Source organism: Schistocerca serialis, chromosome 2 (genome assembly GCF_023864345.2).
Source record: "Schistocerca serialis cubense isolate TAMUIC-IGC-003099 chromosome 2, iqSchSeri2.2, whole genome shotgun sequence".
NCBI classification, from domain to species: Eukaryota; Metazoa; Arthropoda; class Insecta; order Orthoptera; family Acrididae; genus Schistocerca; species Schistocerca serialis.
Window position 1 is genome coordinate 1,146,395,392 of NC_064639.1, and position 22,483 is coordinate 1,146,417,874.

The 22,483-nt window shown below is 43.7% G+C and overlaps 1 protein-coding gene across 1 annotated transcript in view; it reads left to right on the top strand.

The window, feature by feature from the left end:
- The window catches only part of LOC126458607 (uncharacterized), a 799,633-nt gene that overhangs the window by 765,848 nt on the left and 11,302 nt on the right, over positions 1 to 22,483 (top strand). Inside the window, exon 4 of the mRNA XM_050095765.1 lies at positions 359 to 607. Coding sequence (XP_049951722.1) covers positions 359 to 607 — 249 coding nt within the window. The remainder of the gene's footprint in view (positions 1 to 358; positions 608 to 22,483) is intronic.

Genomic DNA, 22,483 nt, shown 5'->3' on the forward strand with positions numbered 1-22,483 from the left:
CTGTTTACGCAATGTATACACCAACTTGTTTCGTGCGCCCTCCACCTATCGCGGAAATGTCGTAACGTTGGGCCTTAAACATCACATGTCAACTGATTTACATCAGAGTGCCTACGGTCGCAGGTTCGAATCCTGCCTCGGGCGTGGATGTGTTTGATGTCCTTAGGTTAGTTACGGTTAAGTAGTTCTAAGTTCTAGGGGACTGATGACCTAAGATGTTAAGTCCCATAGTGCTCAGAGCCATTTGAAGCAACAACATCAGAGTGTAACATCGACCCTTTCAGCTTGCTATGTCACCTCAAAAACTGACCCAATTGCCCTTCGCTGTTGTTGTACAACAGTCTGCCTGTGTCCGCAGCTGTAGCTGAGAACAGCTCGATGGCGCTGCTGGGCGGCTCACCGGGGCCGGACGTGGTGACGGAGGCGGCCGCCTGGCCCACCACGGCCGCCGCCGACGTCGGCGACGACACCGCGGACGTCGACGCCGCGGCGTCCAGCAGCGACAGCACGCCGCCCGCCGGCGTCGACGGGGACAACTCCAGCGACACCGCCGCGCCGCCCCCGCCTGCGCCCGCCTCCACCGCCCCCACGGCCTGCCACGTCATGGGTACGCTCTCGTCTCCCCTCATAGTCGGTATCTGTGCCTTCCTCTTCTTAGGTGTCGCTTCGGAACCGCACCCAACGCTCTATCGGGTCTACACAGGTCGGAATTTGCATTTGCCGTTTCCATAGATTTCAGCTGTCATTACAACTATTTACAGTTCAGCGGGATGTGCAATATCTCCAACAAATTCATTACCATTAAACAACATCCAAATAAAATGTCTGTATTCAAACTCCACTTTCTACAGTGGGTGGAGAGTCCAGCTCCATCAGTGTCAACAAGGAAGATAATCGCTGTGTAAAGCTTACGGCAAGAAAAAAGGAATAAAAGTGGGATAGTGTTAATACTTTCATCCTTCTTTACCTCCTCTGCATTACTGCAGATGACGTGTCACTGAGCACATTTGTACTGTGCATGCAGTACACGTGAGCTGCCTAGTTGTTTCCACTGTCCTGTGTGGGATGCATAAGTTCTTGTATACTTCACTAACCTGCTGTCTTCATGATGGTGATGTCCCCAGCGCAGAAAACAGCACGTAGGTCGTGGATTCTTTTTCTTGAGGCTGAAATTAACTTCGTAAGGAACTGCTGCTACGAATAAACTATAGCTCATTTGGGATGCCACTCACGTTTTTATTGATGTAGACACGAGAAACTATTCTTGATAACAACGTATTGAACATATCTTTCCACAGTCATTATATCTGGCTAAAATAACATGAAATACATCCTGCCACAGACAACATGTCTGTCTACTGGAACCGTCAGAACCGGAGAATAGCCGGCCGCGGTGGTCATGCGGTTCTAGGAGCTACAGTCCGGAACCGCGGGACTGCTACGGTCGCAGGTTCGAATCCTGCCTCGGGCATGGATGTGTGTGATCTCCTTAGGTTAGTTAGGTTTAAGTAGTTCTAAGTTCTAGGGGACTGATGACCTAAGATGTCAAGTCCCATAGTGCTCAGAGCCAACTGGAGAATAAAATTACATGAATAAAATACTACTATTACAGACAACATGTCTGTACCTAGCGACGGTCGGAACTGTAGTAAATAAAATTGCATGAAACAAATACTGCTATAACAGACAACATGTCTGTCTACTGGAACGGTCAGAACTGCAGAGCCGGACTGCCCGAGACACTTCGCGCGCCAAGCCAGCAAGGCGTGACCCGAACGCCACCGAAGTGCTTCGGCAGTAATATCGTCAGTCTTTTGTTTTAGTAATTCTTTGATTTTAATCATTTTGAAATGACTGATTGATAGCTGGCTGTTGAGAGATGTTTATTTTAAAAAATGAAGTGATTTGGATGACAGGTTTAATTAATAATAGCAACTAAAGTTTAACGTTTTGGCGCCCTACCGCCGAACACAGCAGCCAATCACAGAGCAGCAGCATCATGCAGGCGGTCTTTCTCACGGGAATGGTACCGAATCTAACATCTGTCACCGGTACCTCATCCCACATTGCGTCATCTCCATGCTTCTTGCATCTCCACTGCCCTGGAGCCTAATATGATGGCTGAATAAGCCAGAAATATTACAAGCACGAAATATGGTGTTGGAGCGGCGACGAAATGGCGCCTGCGTATCGTCACATCACAAAGTGGCTTCGAGAGCAAGTGGGCTGAGCGGCTGCCGCCGGCCGTCCTATATTGCGGAGGCAGAGGGCCTTAGTAGTACAGCGTCACTCGAGATGTGGCTCAGCGGACGCACACCATTGGGTCCACCAGAGCCCGTGCGACCCCTATCCATCATCAGATGGAAACTTACCATTCCATTACCAACCTTGATACGCTATGGATTGGTATCGAAACATCGTACCACATATAGCTTCTTGTAGACCATCAAACTTGCTGTACCAGGATACCGCACTCCCATTATTTCACTCTAGGGACGTAAACTCGGCCATAAGTTGAAAACGATGTGAAAGAAGACTCATCGGACGAACTGACGTTCTTCTGTGCTCCAGCGTCTAGGATTTATGGCTTCAACACCACATTTTTCGGTTGTGATCATTTGCGTCACTGACGTGTGGTTTTGGAACTTCAGCTTCCCCTGCGATTTCCAGTTAAAGGAGCTCCCTTCGTGATAGTTGGTGCTGACAATGTTTACAGGTGCGTCATTCAGTCCTGCAGTGACTTTTGCAGTTTTCGTCACAGTCCGCTTTAATGACTGTCTATCACGATAGCTCAACACGCAATTTCGCCCACACTGTGAATTAGTGGACGGTGTTTCTTCGCTTTCCCTGCTTGCTGTATAAACCTTCGTCTTGAAACGTAAAACGCTTCGGCTACCTTGATTATGAAATCAGCTACCATCCAACGACTAACAATTTTCCCACGTTCGAAATCAATTAACTCCGACACATTGCACTCACAACTACGCAGGACACTGTTCTAACCACAATGGGCGTACTGAGGACATTTTTTAAAAAATGTCGTGTGGCACAACGGTCTGGCGCAAGTCTTTCCATTGGACGCCGCTTGAGCGACTTCTGCATCCTTACAACCAACGACATCCGGTTCTCCCCGGACGGTTACCCATCCAAGAACTAGCTGGGTACAATGTGGATTAACTTCGGTAATCGACCATAAATCGGTGTTACCAGTGTGGCAAGGACTTTGGCTGTTGAAGACACTGCACAGGCGCCACCTGTTCTTAAATACAACTGTACAACCTACAGACTTGACTAGTATGTTCATTTACATCTACATCTCCATGGCTACTCTGCAAATCAGCTTAAGAGCCTGGCAGAGGGTTTATAGAACCACCCGCCAGGGTAGCCGAGAGCGCTAATGCGCTGCTTCCTGGACTCGGGTAGGCGCGCCGGCCCTGGATCGAATCCGCCCGGCGGATTAACGGCGAGGGCCAGTATGTTGGCCAGCCTGGATGTGGTATTTAGGCGGTTTTCCACATCCTGCTAGGTGAATATTGGGCTCGTCCTCACGTTCCGCCTCATTTCCACGCCTCGCAGACATATGAAACACGTTCGCACTTTTCCATGGCTTACACTCGATGCACACAGCTGGGGTACACTTATTCCGTCCCAGGAGTTTGGGGTGGCGGCAAGAAGTGCATCGGGTCAACCTCTGCAACTGACACTGCCAAATCAATAGTCACAAGGCTGACCCCGCATTGCAGCGGAAATAAGGCCTCAAGCAAATAATGAGTGATGAGAGGATTTATCGAACCACCTTCAAAATAGCCAAGAACACATTTTTGACATTCCTCTCTGCACCTACATGATTATTCTGTGTTTCATATGTAAGTTATGAAATATATTCACAAACTGCGAATGCAATTATACATTGCCTGCACGATTTACTTGTAACATACGAAAGTTTATGCCGGAGCACGATTCGAACCCGGATCTTCCGCTTTACGTGAGCGGTACCTTAACCGCTTTGGCTACCCGTGCATGTCTTATAGCTATCTCCAGACTTCCATACGTCCTAGTGTCTACGTCCCACAGTGCTCTCATACAAATCGCACGGTTACCGCACAGGGAAAGACCTTGCTTTTCCTCGTCAGATTGCCATGCTTTGGCATGAAATACAGTGAGGCAGTGTCTGTATTTTTCAGTGTCTGTGTAGATCGATGCAAAGTTAGTTCGGACGTGCATGCATTAAGTGTTTGACCGGAGGTTCGTGAAACCACTTTCAGACTATCTTTCTATCTTCCACTCTCGAAAAGCACATAGGAACAACTAAATCCTTATGTGCGGACTCTGATTTCTTTTTATTTTATCCCCATTAACTTTGGCGTTCGATGGGGAAAGGCGGTGACTGTGACTTCGTGAAAAGATCTCGCTGTAATGAAATAAGCCTTTGATTTAATTATTGTCACACGCTTATCTTATTGGTGACACTCCTCCTATTTAGTGCTAACTTAAAACGAGCTATTCGATCTTTTTCAGTGCCCTCCTTCAGTTCTATCTGGAAAGGATCCCATATGGCACTTTAGAAGTGGACTGAGAAACGTTGTCTAGTCATTCTCTAGTAGACTTATTACACCTTCCAAGTCCTCTGCCAATAAAACGCAGTCTTTGTTTCGCCTTCCCCACATCATTTTCAGTGTACTGTGTTGTCCGCAATAATAATCTCTTGGTGTTTAATTGAATCGGCAACCTTTAAATTTGTGTGACTTGTACAGCAGAAATTCAACGGATTTTTTAGTACTCATTTGGAGTACTTTTTATTCGTCAGGGTCGATTGCCACATTTCGCAAAATGCAGATATATTGTGTATATCATTTGCGATTCGTTATGATTTTCTGACGACTTTGGTAGCCGCTAGACAACAGCATTATCTGCAGACTATCGAAGGTCTAGTTTACACGTTGCGTTCCAGAACTGTTTCGAAACTGCAACGCAAGTCACTGCATATGCACGGCCCACAGGTAGCGAAACTATTCAGTTTCGGGGCATTACAGCTTTCACTACACGATACTACCAGTTTCGTGCGTTTTTAGGTTGCGTGAGCTTTTGGCAAATGCATCATGGAGTGGGAAACAGGGAAAATTTCTTGTTTTGGGATATCTACGTAATGCATTGGTGCTTGTGGGATGTTAGTGACAACTCCTCGTGATGTGAGCAGCGAAGGATTGACAGTATCGCCCGCATCTCGTGGTCGTGCGGTAGCGTTCTCGCTTCCCACGCCCGGGTTCCCGGGTTCGATTCCCGGCGGGGTCAGGGATTTTCTCTGCCTCGTGATGGCTGGGTGTTGTGTGCTGTCCTTAGGTTAGTTAGGTTTAAGTAGTTCTAAGTTCTAGGGGACTGATGACCATAGATGTTAAGTCCCATAATGCTCAGAGCCATTGATTGACAGTATCGGAATCACTGACAAAAATGCCTTCTGTTAGAAATAATAATACATTTAAGATGAATGAAAATCTGTTTCAGCATTTGGAAACATCTGAAGATATTCTTAGCTTAATACGAAGACAACCTGAAGAGACTGACTTCAATAAAGGCACAGCTACGAAAATTCGGAACGTACCCGAAGAATACAATGTGGAGCTAGCGGTGGAAACAGAAAATTTAACACGTACGAAGCGAAAAGCTTTGTGTTCGAAAGTGGGAGAGCTAATTAGGCAAACTCTATTCTTGACAGAAATAAATGCCCACCACGAAGAAATCATTCACATAGGATGGAAGTCAGAGATGTGACGCACATGTGCAGACAAACAAATGACTACAATTTCAGAAAAATTGAATGATTTTTTTCAAGAGAAAGAGCTTCACAAATTGAGCAAGTCAGTAAAGTGTTCATCCACTTCTGGCCTTCATGCAAACAGTTATTCGGCTTGGCATCGATTGACAGAGTTATTGGATGGTCTCCTGAGGGATATCATACCAGCTTCTGCCCAACTGGCGTGTTATATCGTCAGTCTCCTGAGCTGGTTGGAGGACTTGGGCCATAATGCTCCAAACATTCTTGATTGGGGAGAGATCCGGCTACGTTGCTGACTAAAGTATGGTCTGGTAAGCACAAAGACAAGCAGCAAAAAATCCTCTCCGCGTGCGAGCAGACAATATCTTGCTGAAGTGTAAGCCCAGGGCGGCCTTCCATGAAAGGCAACAAAATGGGACCCATAATATCGCAGACGTACTGCTGTAAGGGCGCTGCGGATGACAACCAAAGGTGTCCGTGTATGAAGTTAAATGGCACTCCAGACCATTACTCCTGCTTATCGGGCAGTATGTCAGGCGACAGTCAGGTTGGGATCCCAGCACTGTCCAGGGCGTCTCCACTTACGTCTTCACTGGTATCAGGGTTCAGTTCGAAGCGAGATTCATCACTGAATACAGTCTATTCCAGTCAATGAAATTCCAGGCCGAATGTGCCTTACACCACTGCAAATGGGGTGGTTGGTGTATGGAGGTCAATTGAAGTCAGCGCTAGGGCTGCCATGAGCTCAGCCCACTTTCTGTGAGCGGCCTATCAATGGGCCTCGTGGTCATGAAGTACAGAATGAACGTCGGATCGGTGATGAATTCAGTGTTCTGACGACTTGTAAGTCCACACGTCTGTCGTCTCTAGGTAGACCGTTTCCTTCTTGACGCAGTACTCAGCCATACTTCACTCATCCGTGCGAACATCATCGAATAGTGGCTTTGCTCCTATGCAAATGCTGATCCATTTTCCAATTACTCCAACTGGCTTCTTTGATCCCGCCTACACATCCTCTCTCAAATGCTGACATCTGCGTGTACTGTTCATACGCCTGTCTGAGAAACATAGCTATTGTCCAACTGAGTAAACAGAATGAAATTCGCAAAGACGTTATACTGAAGTATCGACATGTCGCTTGTTTACTGCCATTGCTAGCTGCATGGTAAAACTTTGCTGCAGTGACACACATTCATCCATCGGCCCCCACAGTTTACATTTTGCAGAACCCCACCCATGAACCATAGACCTTGCCATTGGTGAGGAGGCTTGCATGCCTCAGCGATACAGATAGCCGTACCTTAGGTGAAACCACAATGGAGGGGTATCTGTTGAGAGGCCAGACAAACGTATGGTTCCTGAAGAGAGGCAGCAGCCTTCTCAGTAGTTGCAGGGGCAACAGTCTAGATGATTGACTGATCTGGCCTTGTAACACTAACCAAAACTGCGTTGCTGTGCTGGTACTGCGAATGGCTGAAAACAAGGGGAAACTACGGCCATAATTTTTCCCGAAGGCATGCAGCTTCACTGTATGATTAAATGATGATGGCGTCCTCTTGGGTAAAATATTCCGGAGGTAAAATAGTCCCCCATATGGATCTCTGGGTGGGGACTACTCAAGAGGACTTTGTTATCAGGACAAAGAAAACTGGCGTTCTATGGATTGGAGCGTGGAATGTCAGATCCCTTAATCGGGCAGGTAGATTAGAAAATTTAAAAAGGGAAATAAACAGGTTAAAGTTAGATATAGTGGGAATCAGCAACGTTCGGTAGCAGGAGGAACAAGACATTTCGTCAGGTGAATACAGGGTTATAAATACAAAATCAAATATGGGTAATGCAGAGTAGGTTTAATAATGAATAAAAAAATAGGAGTTCAGGTAAGCTACTACAAACAACTGGCGAAGAGTTCTCGGGCTTCCAGCCGGGTGGCGATGTCATCAAACTGCGACGTTTCGACGAGTGACATACTCATCATCTTCTGGCGAAGTGCCGAGATTTTGCGGATGCCGGTCCCTTTATACCTGCGGTGTGAAAGCATACATTCACATTTACTACAAACAACATAGTGAACGCATTATTGTGGCCAAGATAGACACGAAGCCCATGCCTACGACAGTAGTACAAGTCTATATGCCAACTAGCTCTGCAGAAGACGAAGAAATTGAAGAAATGTTGTTGTTATTGTTGTGGTCTTCAGTCCTGAGACTGGTTTGATGCAGCTCTCCATGCTACTCTATCCCGTGCAAGCTTCTTCATCTCCCAGTACCTACTGCAAGCTACATCCTTCTGAATCTGCTTAGTGTATTCATCTCTTGGTCTCCCTCTACGATTTTTACCCTCCACGCTGCCCTCCAATACTAAATTGGTGATCCCTTGATGCCTCAGATCATGTCCAACCAACCGATTCCCTTCTTCTAGTCAAGTTGTGCCACAAACTTCTCTTCTCCCCAATCCTATTCAAGACTTCCTCATTAGTTATGTGATCTACCCATCTAATCTTCAGCATTCTTCTGTAGCACCACATTTCGAAAGCTTCTATTCTCTTCTTGTCCAAACTATTTATCGTCCATGTTTCACTTCCATACATGGCTACACTCCATACAAATACTTTCAGAAACGACTTCCTGACACCTAAATCTATACTCGATGTTAACAAATTTCTCTTCTTCAGAAACGCTTTCCTTGCCATTGCCAGTCTACATTTTATATCCTCTCTACTTCGACCACCATCAGTTATTTTGCTGCCCAAATAGCAAAACTCCTTTACTACTTTAAGTGTCTCATTTCCTAATCTAATTCCCTCAGCATCACCCGACTTTATTCGACTACATTCCATTATCCACATTTTGCTTTTGTTGATGTTCATCTTATATCCTCCTTTCAAGACACTATCTATTCCGTTCAACTGCTCTTCCAAGTCCTTTGCTGTCTCTGACAGAATTACAATGTCATCGGCGAACCTCAAAGTTTTTATTTATTCTCCATGGGTTTTAATACGTACTCCGAATTTTCATTTTGTTTCCATCACTGCTTGCTCAATATACAGATTGAATAACATCGGGGAGAGACTACAAACCTGCCTCACTCCCTTCCCAACCACTGCTTCCTTTCCATACCCCTCGACACTTATAACTGCCATCTGGTTTCTGTACAAATTGTAAATAGCCTTTCGCTCCCTGTATTTTACCCCTGCCACCTTCAGAATTTGAAAGAGAGTATTCCAGTCAACATTGTCAAAAGCTTTCTCTAAGTCTACAAATGCTAGAAACGTAGATTTGCCCTTCCTTAATCTAGCTTCTAAGATAAGTCCTAGGGTCAGTATTGCCTCACGTGTTCCAACATTTCTACGGAATCCAGACTAATCTTGACTGAGGTCGGCTTCTACTAGTTTTTACATTCGTCTGTAAAGAATTCGCGTTAGTATTTTGCAGCTGTGACTTATTAAACTGGTAGTTCGGTAATTTTCACATCTCTCAACACCTGCTTTTTTTGGGATCGGAATTATTATGTTCTTCTTGAAGTCTGAGGGTATTTCACCTGTTTCATACATATTGCTCAGCAGATGGTAGAGTTTTGTCAGGACTGGCTCTCCTAAGGCTGTCAGTAGTTCTAATGGAATGTTGTCTACTCCTGGGGCCTTCTTTCGACTTAGGTCTTTCAGTGCTCTATCAAACTGTTCACGCAGTATGATATCTCCCATTTCATCTTCATCTAAATCCTCTTCCATTTCCATAATATTGCCCTCAAGTACATCGCTCTTGTATAGACCCTCTATATACTCCTTCCACCTTTCTGCTTTCCCTTCTTTGCTTAGAACTGGGTTTCCATCAGAGTTCTTGATATTCATGTAAGTGCTTCTCTTTTCTCCAAAGGTCTCTTTAATTTTCCTGTAGGCAGTATCTATCTTACCCCTAGTGATACTCGCTTCTACATCCTTACATTTGTCCTCTAGCCATCGCTGCTTAGCAATTTTGCACTTCCTGTTGACCTCATTTTTGAGACGTTTGTATTCCTTTTTGCCTGCTTCATTTACTGCATTTTTATATTTTCTATTTTCATAAAGTAAATTCAATACATCTTCTGTTACCCACGGATTTCTACTAGCCCTCGTCTTTTTACCTACTTGTTCCTCTGCTGCCTTCACCACTTCATCCCTCAAAGCTACCCATTCTTCCTCAACTGTATTTCTTTCCCCCATTCCTGTCAATTGTTCCCTTATGCTCTCCCTGTAACACTGTACAGCCTCTGGTTTAGTCAGTTTATCCAGGTCCCATCTCCTTAAATTCTCACCTTTTTGCAGTTTATTCAGTTTTAATCTACAGATCATAATCAATAGATTCTGGTCAGAGTCCACATCTGCCCCTGGAAATGTCTTACGATTTAAAACCTGGTCCCTACATCTCTGTCTTACCATTATGTAATCTATCTGATACCTTTTAGTATCTCCAGGATTCTTCCATGTATACAACCTTCCTTTATGATTCTTGAACCAAGTGTTAGCTATGATTAACTTACGCTCTGTGCAAAATTCTACCAGGCGGCTTCCTCTTTAATTTCTTAGCCCCAATCCACATTCACCTACTACATTTCCTTCTCTCCCTTTTCCTACTACCGAATTCCACTCACCCATGACTATTAAATTTTCGTCGCCCTTCACTATCTGAATAATTTCTTTGATTTCATCATACATTTCTTCAATTTCTTAGTCATCTGCAAAGCTAGTTGGCATATAAACTTGTACTGCTGTGGTAGGCGTGGGCTTCGTATCCATCTTTGCCACAACAATGCATTCACTATGCTGTTTGTAGTAGCTTACCCGCATTCCTATTTTCCTATTCACTATTAAACCTACTCCTACATTACCCCTATCTGATTTTGTGTTTATAACCCTGTAGTCACCTGACCAGAAGTCTTGTTTCTCCTGCCCCCGAACTTCACTAATTACCACTATATCTAACTTCAAAATATCCATTTCCCTTTTTAAATTTTCTAACGCACCTGCCCGATTAAGGGATCTGGCATTCCACGCTCCGATCCGTAGAACGCCAGTTTTCTTTCTCCTCATAATAACATCCTCTTGAGTAGTCCCCGCCCGGAGATCCGAATGGGGGACTATTTTACATGCGGAATATTTTACCCAAGACGACGCCATCATCATTTAACCATAAAGTAAAGCTGCATGCCCTCGGGAAAAATTACGGCCGTAGTTTCCCCTTGCTTTCAGCCATTCACAGTACCAGCACAGCAAGGCCGTTTTGGTTAGTGTTACAAGGCCAGATCAGTCAATCATCCAGACTGTTTCCCTTGCAACTACTGAAAAGGCTGCTGCCCCTCTTCAGGAACCATACGTTAATCTGGCCCTCAACAGATACCCCTCCGTCGTGGTTGCACCTACGGTACGGCTATCTGTATCGCTGAGGCACGCAAGCCTCCCCACCAAAGGCAAGGTCCATGGTCCATTGGGGGGGGGGGTGTGAAGAAATGTATGATGAGATGAAAGAAATTATTGAAGTAGTGAAGGGAGACGAAAATTTAATAGTCATGGGTGACTGGAATTCGAGAGTAGGAAAAGGGAGAGAAGGAAACATATTAGGTGAATATGGATTGGGGGAAAGAAATGAAAGAGGAAGCCGTCTACTAGAATTTTGCACAGAGCATAAATTAATCATAGCTAACACTTGGTTCAAGAATCATAAAAGAAGGGTGTATACATGGATGAATCCTGGAGATACTAGAAGGTATCAGATAGATCATATAATGGTAAGATAGAGATTTAGGAACCAGGTTTTAAATTGTAAGACATTTCCAGGGGCAGATGTGGACTCTGACCACAATGTATTGGATATGAACTGTAGATTAAAACTGAATAAACTGCAAAAAGGTGAGAATTTAAGGAGATGGGACCTGGATAAACTGACTAAACCAGAGGCTGTACAGTGTTACAGGGAGAGCATAAGGGAACAATTGACAGGAATGGGGGAAAGAAATACAGTTGAGGAAGAATGGGTAGCTTTGAGGGATGAAGTGGTGAAGGCAGCAGAGGATCAAGTAGGTAATAAGACGAGGGCTAGTAGAAATCCGTGGGTAACAGAAGATGTATTGAATTTAATTTATGAAAATAGAAAATATAAAAATGCAGTAAATGAAGCAGGCAAAAAGGAATACAAACGTCTCAAAAATGAGGTCAACAGGAAGTGCAAAATTGCTAAGCAGCGATGGCTAGAGGACAAATGTATGGATGTAGAAGCGAGTATCACTAGGGGTAAGATGGATACTGCCTACAGGAAAATTAAAGAGACCTTTGGAGAAAAGAGAGCCACTTGTATGAATATCAAGAGCTCAGATGGAAACCCAGTTCTAAGCAAAGAAGGGAGAGCAGAAAGGTGGAAGGAGTAAATAGAGGGACTATACAAGGGTGATGTACTTGTGGGCACGTTATAGAAAGGGAAGAGGATGTAGATGTAGATGAAATGGGAGATATGATACTGCGTGAAGGGTTTGATAGAGCACTGAAAGGCCTAAGTCGAAACAAGGCCCCAGGAGGAGACAACATTCCATTAGAACTACTGACAGCCTTGGGAGAGCCAGTCCTGACAAAACTCTACCTTCTGGTGTGCAAGATGTATGAGACAGGCGAAATATCCTCAGACTTCAAGAAGAATATAATAATTCCAATCCCAAAGTAAGCAGGCGTTGACAGATGTGATAATTACCGAACCATCAGTTTAATAAGTCACGACTGCAAAATACTAACGCGAATTCTTTACAGACGAATGGAAAAACTGGTAGAAGCCGACCTCGGGGAAGATCAGTTTGGATTCCGTAGAAATATGGGAATACGTGAGGCAATACTGACCCTAGAACTTATCTTAGAAGCTAGATTAAGAAAAGGCAAACCTACGTTTCTAGCTTTTGTAGACTTGGAGAAAGCTTTTGACAATGTTGACTCGAATACTCTCTTTCAAAATTCTCAAGGAGGAAGGGGTAAAATACAGGGAGCGAAAGGCTATTTACAATTTGTACAGAAACCAGATGGCAGTTATAAGTGTCGAGGGGTATGGAAAGGAAGCAGTGGTTGGGAAGGGAGTGAGGCAGGTTTGTAGTCTCTCCCCGATGTTATTCAATCTGTGTATTGAGCAAGGAGTAAAGGAAACAAAAGAAAAATTCGGAGTACGTATTAAAATCCATGGAGAAGAAATAAAAACTTTAAGGTTCGCCGACGATATTGTAATTCTGTCAGAGACAGCAAAGGACTTGGAAGAACAGTTGAACGGAATGGACAGTGTCTTGAAGGGAAGATAAGTAGTAAAGGAGTTTTGCTATTTGGGGAGCAATATAACTGATGATGGTCGATGTAGAGAGGATATAAAATGTAGACTGGCAATGGCAAGAAAGGCGTTTCTGAAGAAGAGAAATTTGTTAACATCGAGTATATATTCAAGTGTCAGGAAGTCGTTTCTGAAAGTATTTGTATGGAGTGTAGCCATGTATGGAAGTGAAACATGGACGATAAATAGTTTGGACAAGAAGAGAATAGAAGCTTTCGAAATGTGGTGCTACAGAAGAATGCTGAAGATTAGATGGGTAGATCACATAACTAATGAGGAAGTATTGAATAGGATTGGGGAGAAGAGAAGTTTGTTGCACAACTTGACTAGAAGAAGGGATCGGTTGGTAGGACATGTTCTGAGGCATCAAGGGATCACCAGTTTAGTATTGGAGGGCAGCGTGGAGGGTAAAAATCGTAGAGGAAGACCAAGAGATGAATACACTAAGCAGATTCAGAAGGATGTAGGCTGCAGTGCGTACTGGGAGATGAAGAAGCTTGCACAGGATAGAGTAGCATGGAGAGCTGTATCGAACCAGTCTCAGGACTGAAGACCACAACAACAACAACAACAACCTGTCTGAATATCAGTTTGTGGCCAATCTTCATAACTCTTTCGTAGGGCGTCGTTTCTTTTTCTTCCTTTTTTTCCAGAGTGTATCTGAGACTTTGTGAGCTCCGTGCGCGGGTGTGTTAAGAAAGCTCATAGTCTGGGATGACTGAACAAATTCGACCCTTCTAAATGCAAATCAGTATCAGCGGGCTTATGATGAACTGTATGCACCGTAGAGGTAATATTCTTCAGGCTAACAATACATCAAAGGCAGACAACCATCTTTCTCCACTTCTATAGTGAACCAAATGTTGCTACGAATGGAGTTCAGATGATGTAAAAGCTCCATTAATTTATCTTTTCCATGAGTCCACGCTACGAAGGTATCTTCCACATACCTCCAAAATACAGTTGGTTGAAGGCAGCCGATCCCGTGCTGCCTTCTCGAAATTATCATTAAAAAGTTTGACCACCAAAATGGCTGCCCATTACGACGCTGTCATTCTGTTCAAAATTTCTTGCTTGAATATAAAATACTAGATGGTTCAGGAAAGAGCGTGCTGAAGCAAATTAAAATTGCTTGATAGTTGACATCTGTCACTTGCTGCTACAGTGTTGTCACATCGGATGCCGGCTACTTCTCAGTTATAGATGACACACAAACATGGCGGGTCACTTCACAAATGCTGTTAATATGTAACGCAGACCAGTGTTGGAAGCTGCGGCCGTGAGGTATAACGCATATGCGAGAGCTCCATCGACAGCTGACTTTAAGTGACCAGTGGCTGAACTGTGGTGACACGTTTTATAGCCCTGAATTTTTAAACTCATGTCCTAATCTAACCACAACCTTGTGATGTGCATTGTATCCGAGAAAACGGCTGTCAACAATCTACAACAGACCTAATATCACTATCATTTTGGTTACAGACATTACGGCTAACATCTACGAGCAAACTCAAGACAGAAGTACAATTTCAGCGCTAAGGAACAAACTGTAATTTCCCGCTATCTTTCATTTCTTTCATTGGTTACCTGAAACTGTCCTCACAATGGCTACACAAACTGCCGCTTTACCACTCGTTGAGCAGTTCTGGCGTTTACTTGGTTGAAGGTTATAGATGATTGCGGCAGATTTCTAATGGAAAAAGAATGATAGGAAGAAAAGTAATGGCAAATAGAAATTTAATACAGTAATGAAAATGATGTGGTAATGTATTACAAGTCTTAAAGCATTACATTTTAAATCAGTTAATTCAATAAAAATAGTAATGAAAGTCTTTTGATTAGGTTTAGAAACTTAAATAAATATTTTGCTGAGTTTCGCGAGTTTTAGACCTGAACCCTTCTGCATCACAGGTTAACGTGCTAATCACTGTGCTACTTTTTTTCCAAAATCTTTTATTGTATTAAAATACAATGAACTACAGTGTTATACGTAAGTTGATACAAACTCAATCACTATCAAACCATTCTGCAAATGTGGAAAATGAGTATCAATCTCCGCACAGCTTGTTCATCAAAATATATGATTTTTGTCTCTTTATTCCGTTTTTTTCCTGGCGTACAGAAACCCTCAGCACTACCGCCAATAACTTTTTATCCCTCTTTCTTTACTCTTCTTATTATCCAAAGCAAAACGCCAGTAGGCCCTGCACTATTTCTAGGATACTTGTTAATGGAAATTTTATCCTCTCTTTTGCCTCTTCTGACATAAATTTAATTCCATTGTTTATAATCTCTCGTGCCTGTCTATGCAGAACTCCTCCTAAGTCAACAGTGCTCGGAGACTGTGATGCCATTTTCTGTATAAAGCCTAGTTTACATGACGACACTAGATTGCAGGCAACTGCCCTACCGGCCACTGCGCATGCGAACCGCGCGTTTGCGCAACTCATCGGTGGAACTAAACACTTTCGGAGTGTTCCAACTTTGGCGACACTATTTGCATGAGTTTTGAGGTAATGTGTGTCCGCATAGTGTAGACAAACTGAAATATGAATTTGGGAACGGAGAATAATGTTCGCTTTTTGGAGATCTGTGCTTTGCATAGGTGTTTGTGGGATTTCAGTGACGCTGATTACAAAAATAAGCAACATATTGCTGCTCCTGAGACCATCACGTGCGATCATAATATAGATAGTTTAACAATATCTGAGCTGCTGGGCAAATTTTATTGAATTGGGAGCACGTATACAACTGAATTAAGAAAAATACAAGCAAATGTAATTCTAGCTGCGGAAATGCTCTCGTCTACAAGACTAAAATCCCATCATTCAAGTTGGCCGACTCTTTTTTTTTCTTTTTTAAGGAATATTGTTGACAAGAGGGAAGGCTACACAATTCAAGAAACTGCATTCTTTATTCAATATTTATCTATTTAAAACGTCGGTGCAGTGCTCCGCGTTCACAAATCTTAGAATTGTGAAATACTGCCACTGTACAGATCTATCTTCAAGAGAGTAGTTTGCTAACCATTCTCTTCTTAATGCGGACTGCTTCGAATAATTACTGCTATCAATATTAATAATTATTACTGTTAATGTTAATAAGTATTGGTGTTAATGAAAAAGCTTCATCACCAACTAAAGCCGCATCTCATAGCATGGCGACTGTTTTCGATTGCAATCCACGCAATGTGATATGTAATTTCAGTTCTGGCTGCAGCCCTTCATGCATTACAATATCTTTATTCCTTATCGCATAATTAACTCTATGTAAAAGGAACGTGAACAGTTTTGGTGACATTCTAAGATAATTAAAAGAGCTTCTTGAGCTTCTTGTTATAAATCAGTTCAGCAAGGATGCAGAGCAACCGAGCTGACGTCTTTTCCTCATCCAGTCACGAATCGAAACACGTTCCTTATTTTTTTCTTATGCAGCGATTCCACACAACAAGCTTTAACTCCATCACAACTCGTGCGACGTGCAGCTGCCAAAACTTTCATTTCAGACATGACTCATGAACCCACAAAACGAAGAATCTGAAGTGTATACTGGTTTCGCCATGTCTACAGTCAAACTTGAAACCATTTGCGTGCAACTCATTCCACGCAATGTCGTCGTGTAAACTAGGCTTAACTCTACGAACACTCAAGTGCGCTGGACGGTAGGCGGCAGTGGACTAAGACAGCCTCCCCTTCCAGACAAACGAATGAGCTCGCCCAGCCCTTGGAACGAAAATGTGTCACTATGCATCGGCCATCACATCTTGCACAGACTCTACAAAAAGGTCTGTTTGAAGATCTTGTATGGAAAGCTAGTAGATCTCTGAGCCATTTCCAGTTTGGTTCATTGCCAGCACATGTAAATCTACGTACTACTGTGTCCACACCAGTTTGTTTGGCTAATCCCGATTTCATTCAACGTTTCATTTGTGCTGACTGTATTTTATACCATGCTGTACGTATTTCAGATGAAAGTACACCCATGTTTATGCTTTTCCATACAGCCATCCTGTTAGATATTTGAGCATTTCCTTTTTGTTTCGTTCGTCCATTTATAGTCCTTCTGTGAAGTATAATGTTTCTGGCCGTTATCTGTTGCGAATCAGTAATATCATTGTTGAGATAACTTATTTCCACAAAATATGTCCTTACATGTTGGAGCCGTTGGTTTATTTTTTACACAACTATCGGTTCTCGGAGACTTTCGGGTCTGAGAATTTCAAATAATTTAGATGTAACACTGTCTGCATTTTCTTTTGAAAAACCAGCGGTCCTTTTTATAAAAAGTGCAGAAGCCTTGTTTTTTATGTCATCCAATCTTAAACATCCGTTTTTGGTATCTAGAGAGGCTGTTCTCTGAATACTTCTCCTTTCCACAGGCAGTTGGTGACGGTTCACATAATATTCTTATCATTTTGAATAACTAAAACAGCTGCGCCATTTAGTAAGTTTCCGAGAGAATGCAGTTGTTGGTTAATTTTATTCTCTGAGTTTGGTTTATATTATTTGACTCCTTGAATTTGCCCTGAGGTATTTCTCCAGTTAATAACCGTTATTTCCATTGGAAAAGTGGCCGGAGTTGTTCCAAGTGCTTTACACTGACTTACTACCTTTGCTATTCTATGTCAATTTGGTGGGAGCCTCGCAGATTTAAAGTTTGCTTTTATTTTCATTGGTGTTTGCTCCTGACATAAGACAGTAGATTTTTATAGTTAGGAAATAGCACCATAATTTCTCAGTACGACACCTACATTAGACCTGCACGAACATTACGAAGGAATCTCTCTAAGTATAGGACAAATAAGAGCATAGAGAGAGGGCTTCTTTGAGGAAATCCTCATCTTAATTCCATCTGCTTCGTTTTTTGACAGTTGACTGATATATTAGCACTGATTCCTGTTGCAAAGTTCCTGAAAAGCCATTCTTCTCATAGTTTCAATAGAAAACCTATAGTCCACCCAGTCAAAAGCCTTATGAAAATCAGTGAACAAAGGTGCACATTCTACACTCCTGGAAATGGAAAAAAGAACACATTGACACCGGTGTGTCAGACCCACCATACTTGCTCCGGACACTGCGAGAGGGCTGTACAAGCAATGATCACACGCACGGCACAGCGGACACACCAGGAACCGCGGTGTTGGCCGTCGAATGGCGCTAGCTCCGCAGCATTTGTGCACCGCCGCCGTCAGTGTCAGCCAGTTTGCCGTGGCATACAGAGCTCCATCGCAGTCTTTAACACTGGTAGCATGCCGCGACAGCGTGGACGTGAACTGTATATGCAGTTGACGGACTTTGAGCGAGGGCGTATAGTGGGCATGCGGGAGGCCGGGTGGACGTACCGCCGAATTGCTCAACACTTGGGGCGTGAGGTCTCCACAGTGCACCGATGTTGTCGCCAGTGGTCGGCGGAAGGTGCACGTGCCCGTCGACCTGGGACCGGACCGCAGCGACGCACGGATGCACGCCAAGACCGTAGGATCCTACGCAGTGCCGTAGGGGACCGCACCGCCACTTCCCAGCAAATTAGGGACACTGTTGCTCCTGGGGTATCGGCGAGGACCATTCGCAACCGTCTCCATGAAGCTGTGCTACGGTCCCGCACACCGTTAGGCCGTCTTCCGCTCACGCCCCAACATCGTGCAGCCCGCCTCCAGTGGTGTCGCGACAGGCGTGAATGGAGGGACGAATGGAGACGTGTCGTCTTCAGCGATGAGAGTCGCTTCTGCCTTGGTGCCAATGATGGTCGTATGCGTATTTGGCGCCGTGCAGGTGAGCGCCACAATCAGGACTGCATACGACCGAGGCACACAGGGCCAACACCCGGCATCATGGTGTGGGGAGCGATCTCCTACACTGGCCGTACACCACTGGTGATCGTCGAGGGGACACTGAATAGTGCGCGGTACATCCAAACCGTCATCGAACCCATCGTTCCACCATTCCTAGACCGGCAAGGGAACTTGCTGTTCCAACAGGACAATGCACGTCCGCATGTATTCCGTGCCACCCAACGTGCTCTAGAAGGTGTAAGTCAACTACCCTGGCCAGCAAGATCTCCGGATCTGTCCCCCATTGAGCATGTTTGGGACTGGATGAAGCGTCGTCTCACGCGGTCTGCACGTCCAGCACGAACGCTGGTCCAACTGAGGCGCCAGGTGGAAATGGCATGGCAAGCCGTTCCACAGGACTACATCCAGCATCTCTACGATCGTCTCCATGGGAGAATAGCAGCCTGCATTGCTGCGAAAGGTGGATATACACTGTACTAGTGCCGACATTGTGCATGCTCTGTTGCCTGTGTCTATGTGCCTGTGGTTCTGTCAGTGTGATCATGTGATGTATCTGACCCCAGGAATGTGTCAATAAAGTTTCCCCTTCCTGGGACAATGAATTCACGGTGTTCTTATTTCAATTTCCAGGAGTGTATATTAGTCCTGGATGATGATGGTGAGGTCCCATACTCTGAGGAGCCTAGGGACGATGCGGGAAACCCACACCGCCGTACAAGGCAAGGTCCTAGCGGAGGTGGAGTGCCATTGCATTCCTCCGACCGTAATGGGGATGAACGATGATAATGATGAAGACGACACAACACCCAGTCATCTCGAGGCAGGGAAAATCCCTGTTACAGTAATTATATATCTATATGCTGCTATGTGGTGGAATATGGTTCTGCCAAGTGCACATGACTGATGTTGACTTACAATCTTATTGGCCAAATGCGAAAGTCCATGCTTCTTTCAGACTATCTTGTAAGACATTTTCATGCAATAATGACATGCTTAGGTTCCGCTGATTCTTAAACCGTCAAGTCGGTTGTGTTGCAAGATTGAGGCAATGCCGCCGTGGTCAGTGAAATACACAGGAGTTGTTTAAACTTTAATCAAAGATCTTTCCAGCCTTTGTGACATAGTTTCTGTAGAGCGTATATTCTGCTAAAATACTGCGGAATCACACACGTGAACTCAACAAATGTGGGATATTTGACTTGCGAGACATCCTTAAGTTTTAAGTCATTGACTATGCGCTTTAATTAATTAGAGACTTTAAAATTCGGAATCAGATCTTTGTTGTTTAAAATACGCTTAAAATCACCTCCAATAAAAAGATCTTCCGGATTTCTTTGTAATAAATAAACAATTTCGTCTTTTAAAAAAATCTTGCCTTGTACTTTTTATTTGAAGTTCTTGTAGGATCACACTGATTAATAATTATACCAGATACTAATCTTATATCTTGAACGGAATGGACAGTGTCTTGAAAGGAGGATATAAGATGAACATCAACAAAAGCAAAACGAGGATAATCGAATGTAGTCAAATTAAATTGGGTGATGCTGAGGGGATTAGATTAGGAAATGAGACACTTAAAGTAGTAAAGGAGTTTTGCTATTTGGGGAGTAAAATAACTGATGATGGTCGAAGTAGAGAGGATATAAAATGTAGGCTGGCAATGGCAAGGAAATCGTTTCTGAAGAAGAGAAATTTGTTAACATCGAGTATAGATTTAAGTGTCAGGAAGTCGTTTCTGAAAGTATTTGTGTGGAGTGTAGCCATGTATGGAAGTGAAACATGGGCGATAACCAGTTTGGACAAGAAGAGAATAGAAGCTTTCGAAATGTGGTGCTACAGAAGAATGCTGAAGATAAGGTGGGTAGATCACGTAACTAATGAGGAGGTATTGAATAGGATTGGGGAGAAGAGAAGTTTGTGACACAACTTGACTAGAAGAAGGGATCGGTTGGTAGGACAAGTTTTGAGGCATCAAGGGATCACAAATTTAGCATTGGAGGGCAGCGTGGAGGGTAAAAATCGTAGAGGGAGACCAAGAGATCAATACACTAAGCAGATTCAGAAGGATGTAGGTTGCAGTAGGTACTGGGAGATGAAGAAGCTTGCACAGGATAGAGTAGCATGGAGAGCTGCATCAAACCAATCTCAGGACTGAAGACCACAACAACAACAACTAATCTTTCAGTTTCAGGAACAGGTATCCCTTTTCTGATTAAAATGACCGTCTCTGTGTTTGTTTCGAGTGAAACACTAAGTGTTACAGCATCTCCTGCAATCTTAAAATCAAACATAACTGCTTCTTGCAACAAGGCTATATCTTAAGCTTACCCATTACGGATATTTTAGAACCCGTGACTTTTAATTGAATGTAAATACATAAATCTGCAAACAGTCAGTTTTTGAATAATTATTTATTATTTCATGAACCGGTTTTCAAACCTTTTCCGGTTCACCTTCAGATGGTATCTGGAAATTACATAATTATTTTTAGCATAATACTGGGTGCTGGCTCTCTGACAAGAAGATGGAACACGCTTTAATGTATCGTCATGACTATCGTTTATCTGTCAATATGGATGCAAATTTAGTTTTTTACTTACTGCGACTGTATGGGCGACTTTTTTCGATAGCGCCCATGTGTCTGCTTTCATTTCCATGGCCAGTTAGTATATCACTTCACTCACTTTTACCCAAGTAGCCATCAAAATGGAAGCAGACGGATGGACACTAACGAAACAAGCCATCCATAATGCCACAGTAAGTAAAATACTAAATTTGCATCCATACCGACAGATAAACAATAGTCATGGCGATACATTAAAGCGTGTTCCATCTTCTTGTCACAGAGCCAGCACCTAGCATTATGCTATAATCCGTTCATCATAAGAATAAACCTTGTATAAGCAAACACAAACACGATGATTGGTCAGGAGCCGTAGCTCACGTACACTGGTGTTGTTACGCTCTTGAAAGTAGGTCCTACTTATGTATTAGATGTATTATTACTCCCCCCCCCCCCCCCAAGAACCATGGACCTTGCCGTTGGTGGGGAGGCTTGCGTGCCTCAGCGATACAGATAGCCGTACCGTAGGTGCAACCACAACGGAGGGGTATCTGTTGAGAGGCCAGACAAATGTGTGGTCCCTGAAGAGGGGCAGCAGCCTTTTCAGTAGTTGCCGGGGCAACAGTCTGGATGATTGACTGATCTGGCCTTGTAACACTAACCAAAACGGCCTTGCTGTGCTGGTACTGCGAACGCCTGAAAGCAAGGGGAAGCTACAGCTGTAATTTTTCCCGAGGGCAAGCAGCTTTAATACACTAAGCAGATTCAGAAGGACGTAGGTTGCAGTAGGTACTGGGAGATGAAGAATCTTGCACAGGATAGAGTAGCATGGAGAGCTGCATCAAACCAGGCTCAGGACTGAAGACCACAACAACAACATATTATTACTAAGTTACGTTAAAGGAAACTTTAAGATATTCAAATGTATTAACAGCCATCAACATTTTTCTTAATCAATTTTTAGCTACATAGTTTTTATTTCAAGAATCGTGTACAGTCACAACCTCTGCAGCGTTGGGCTC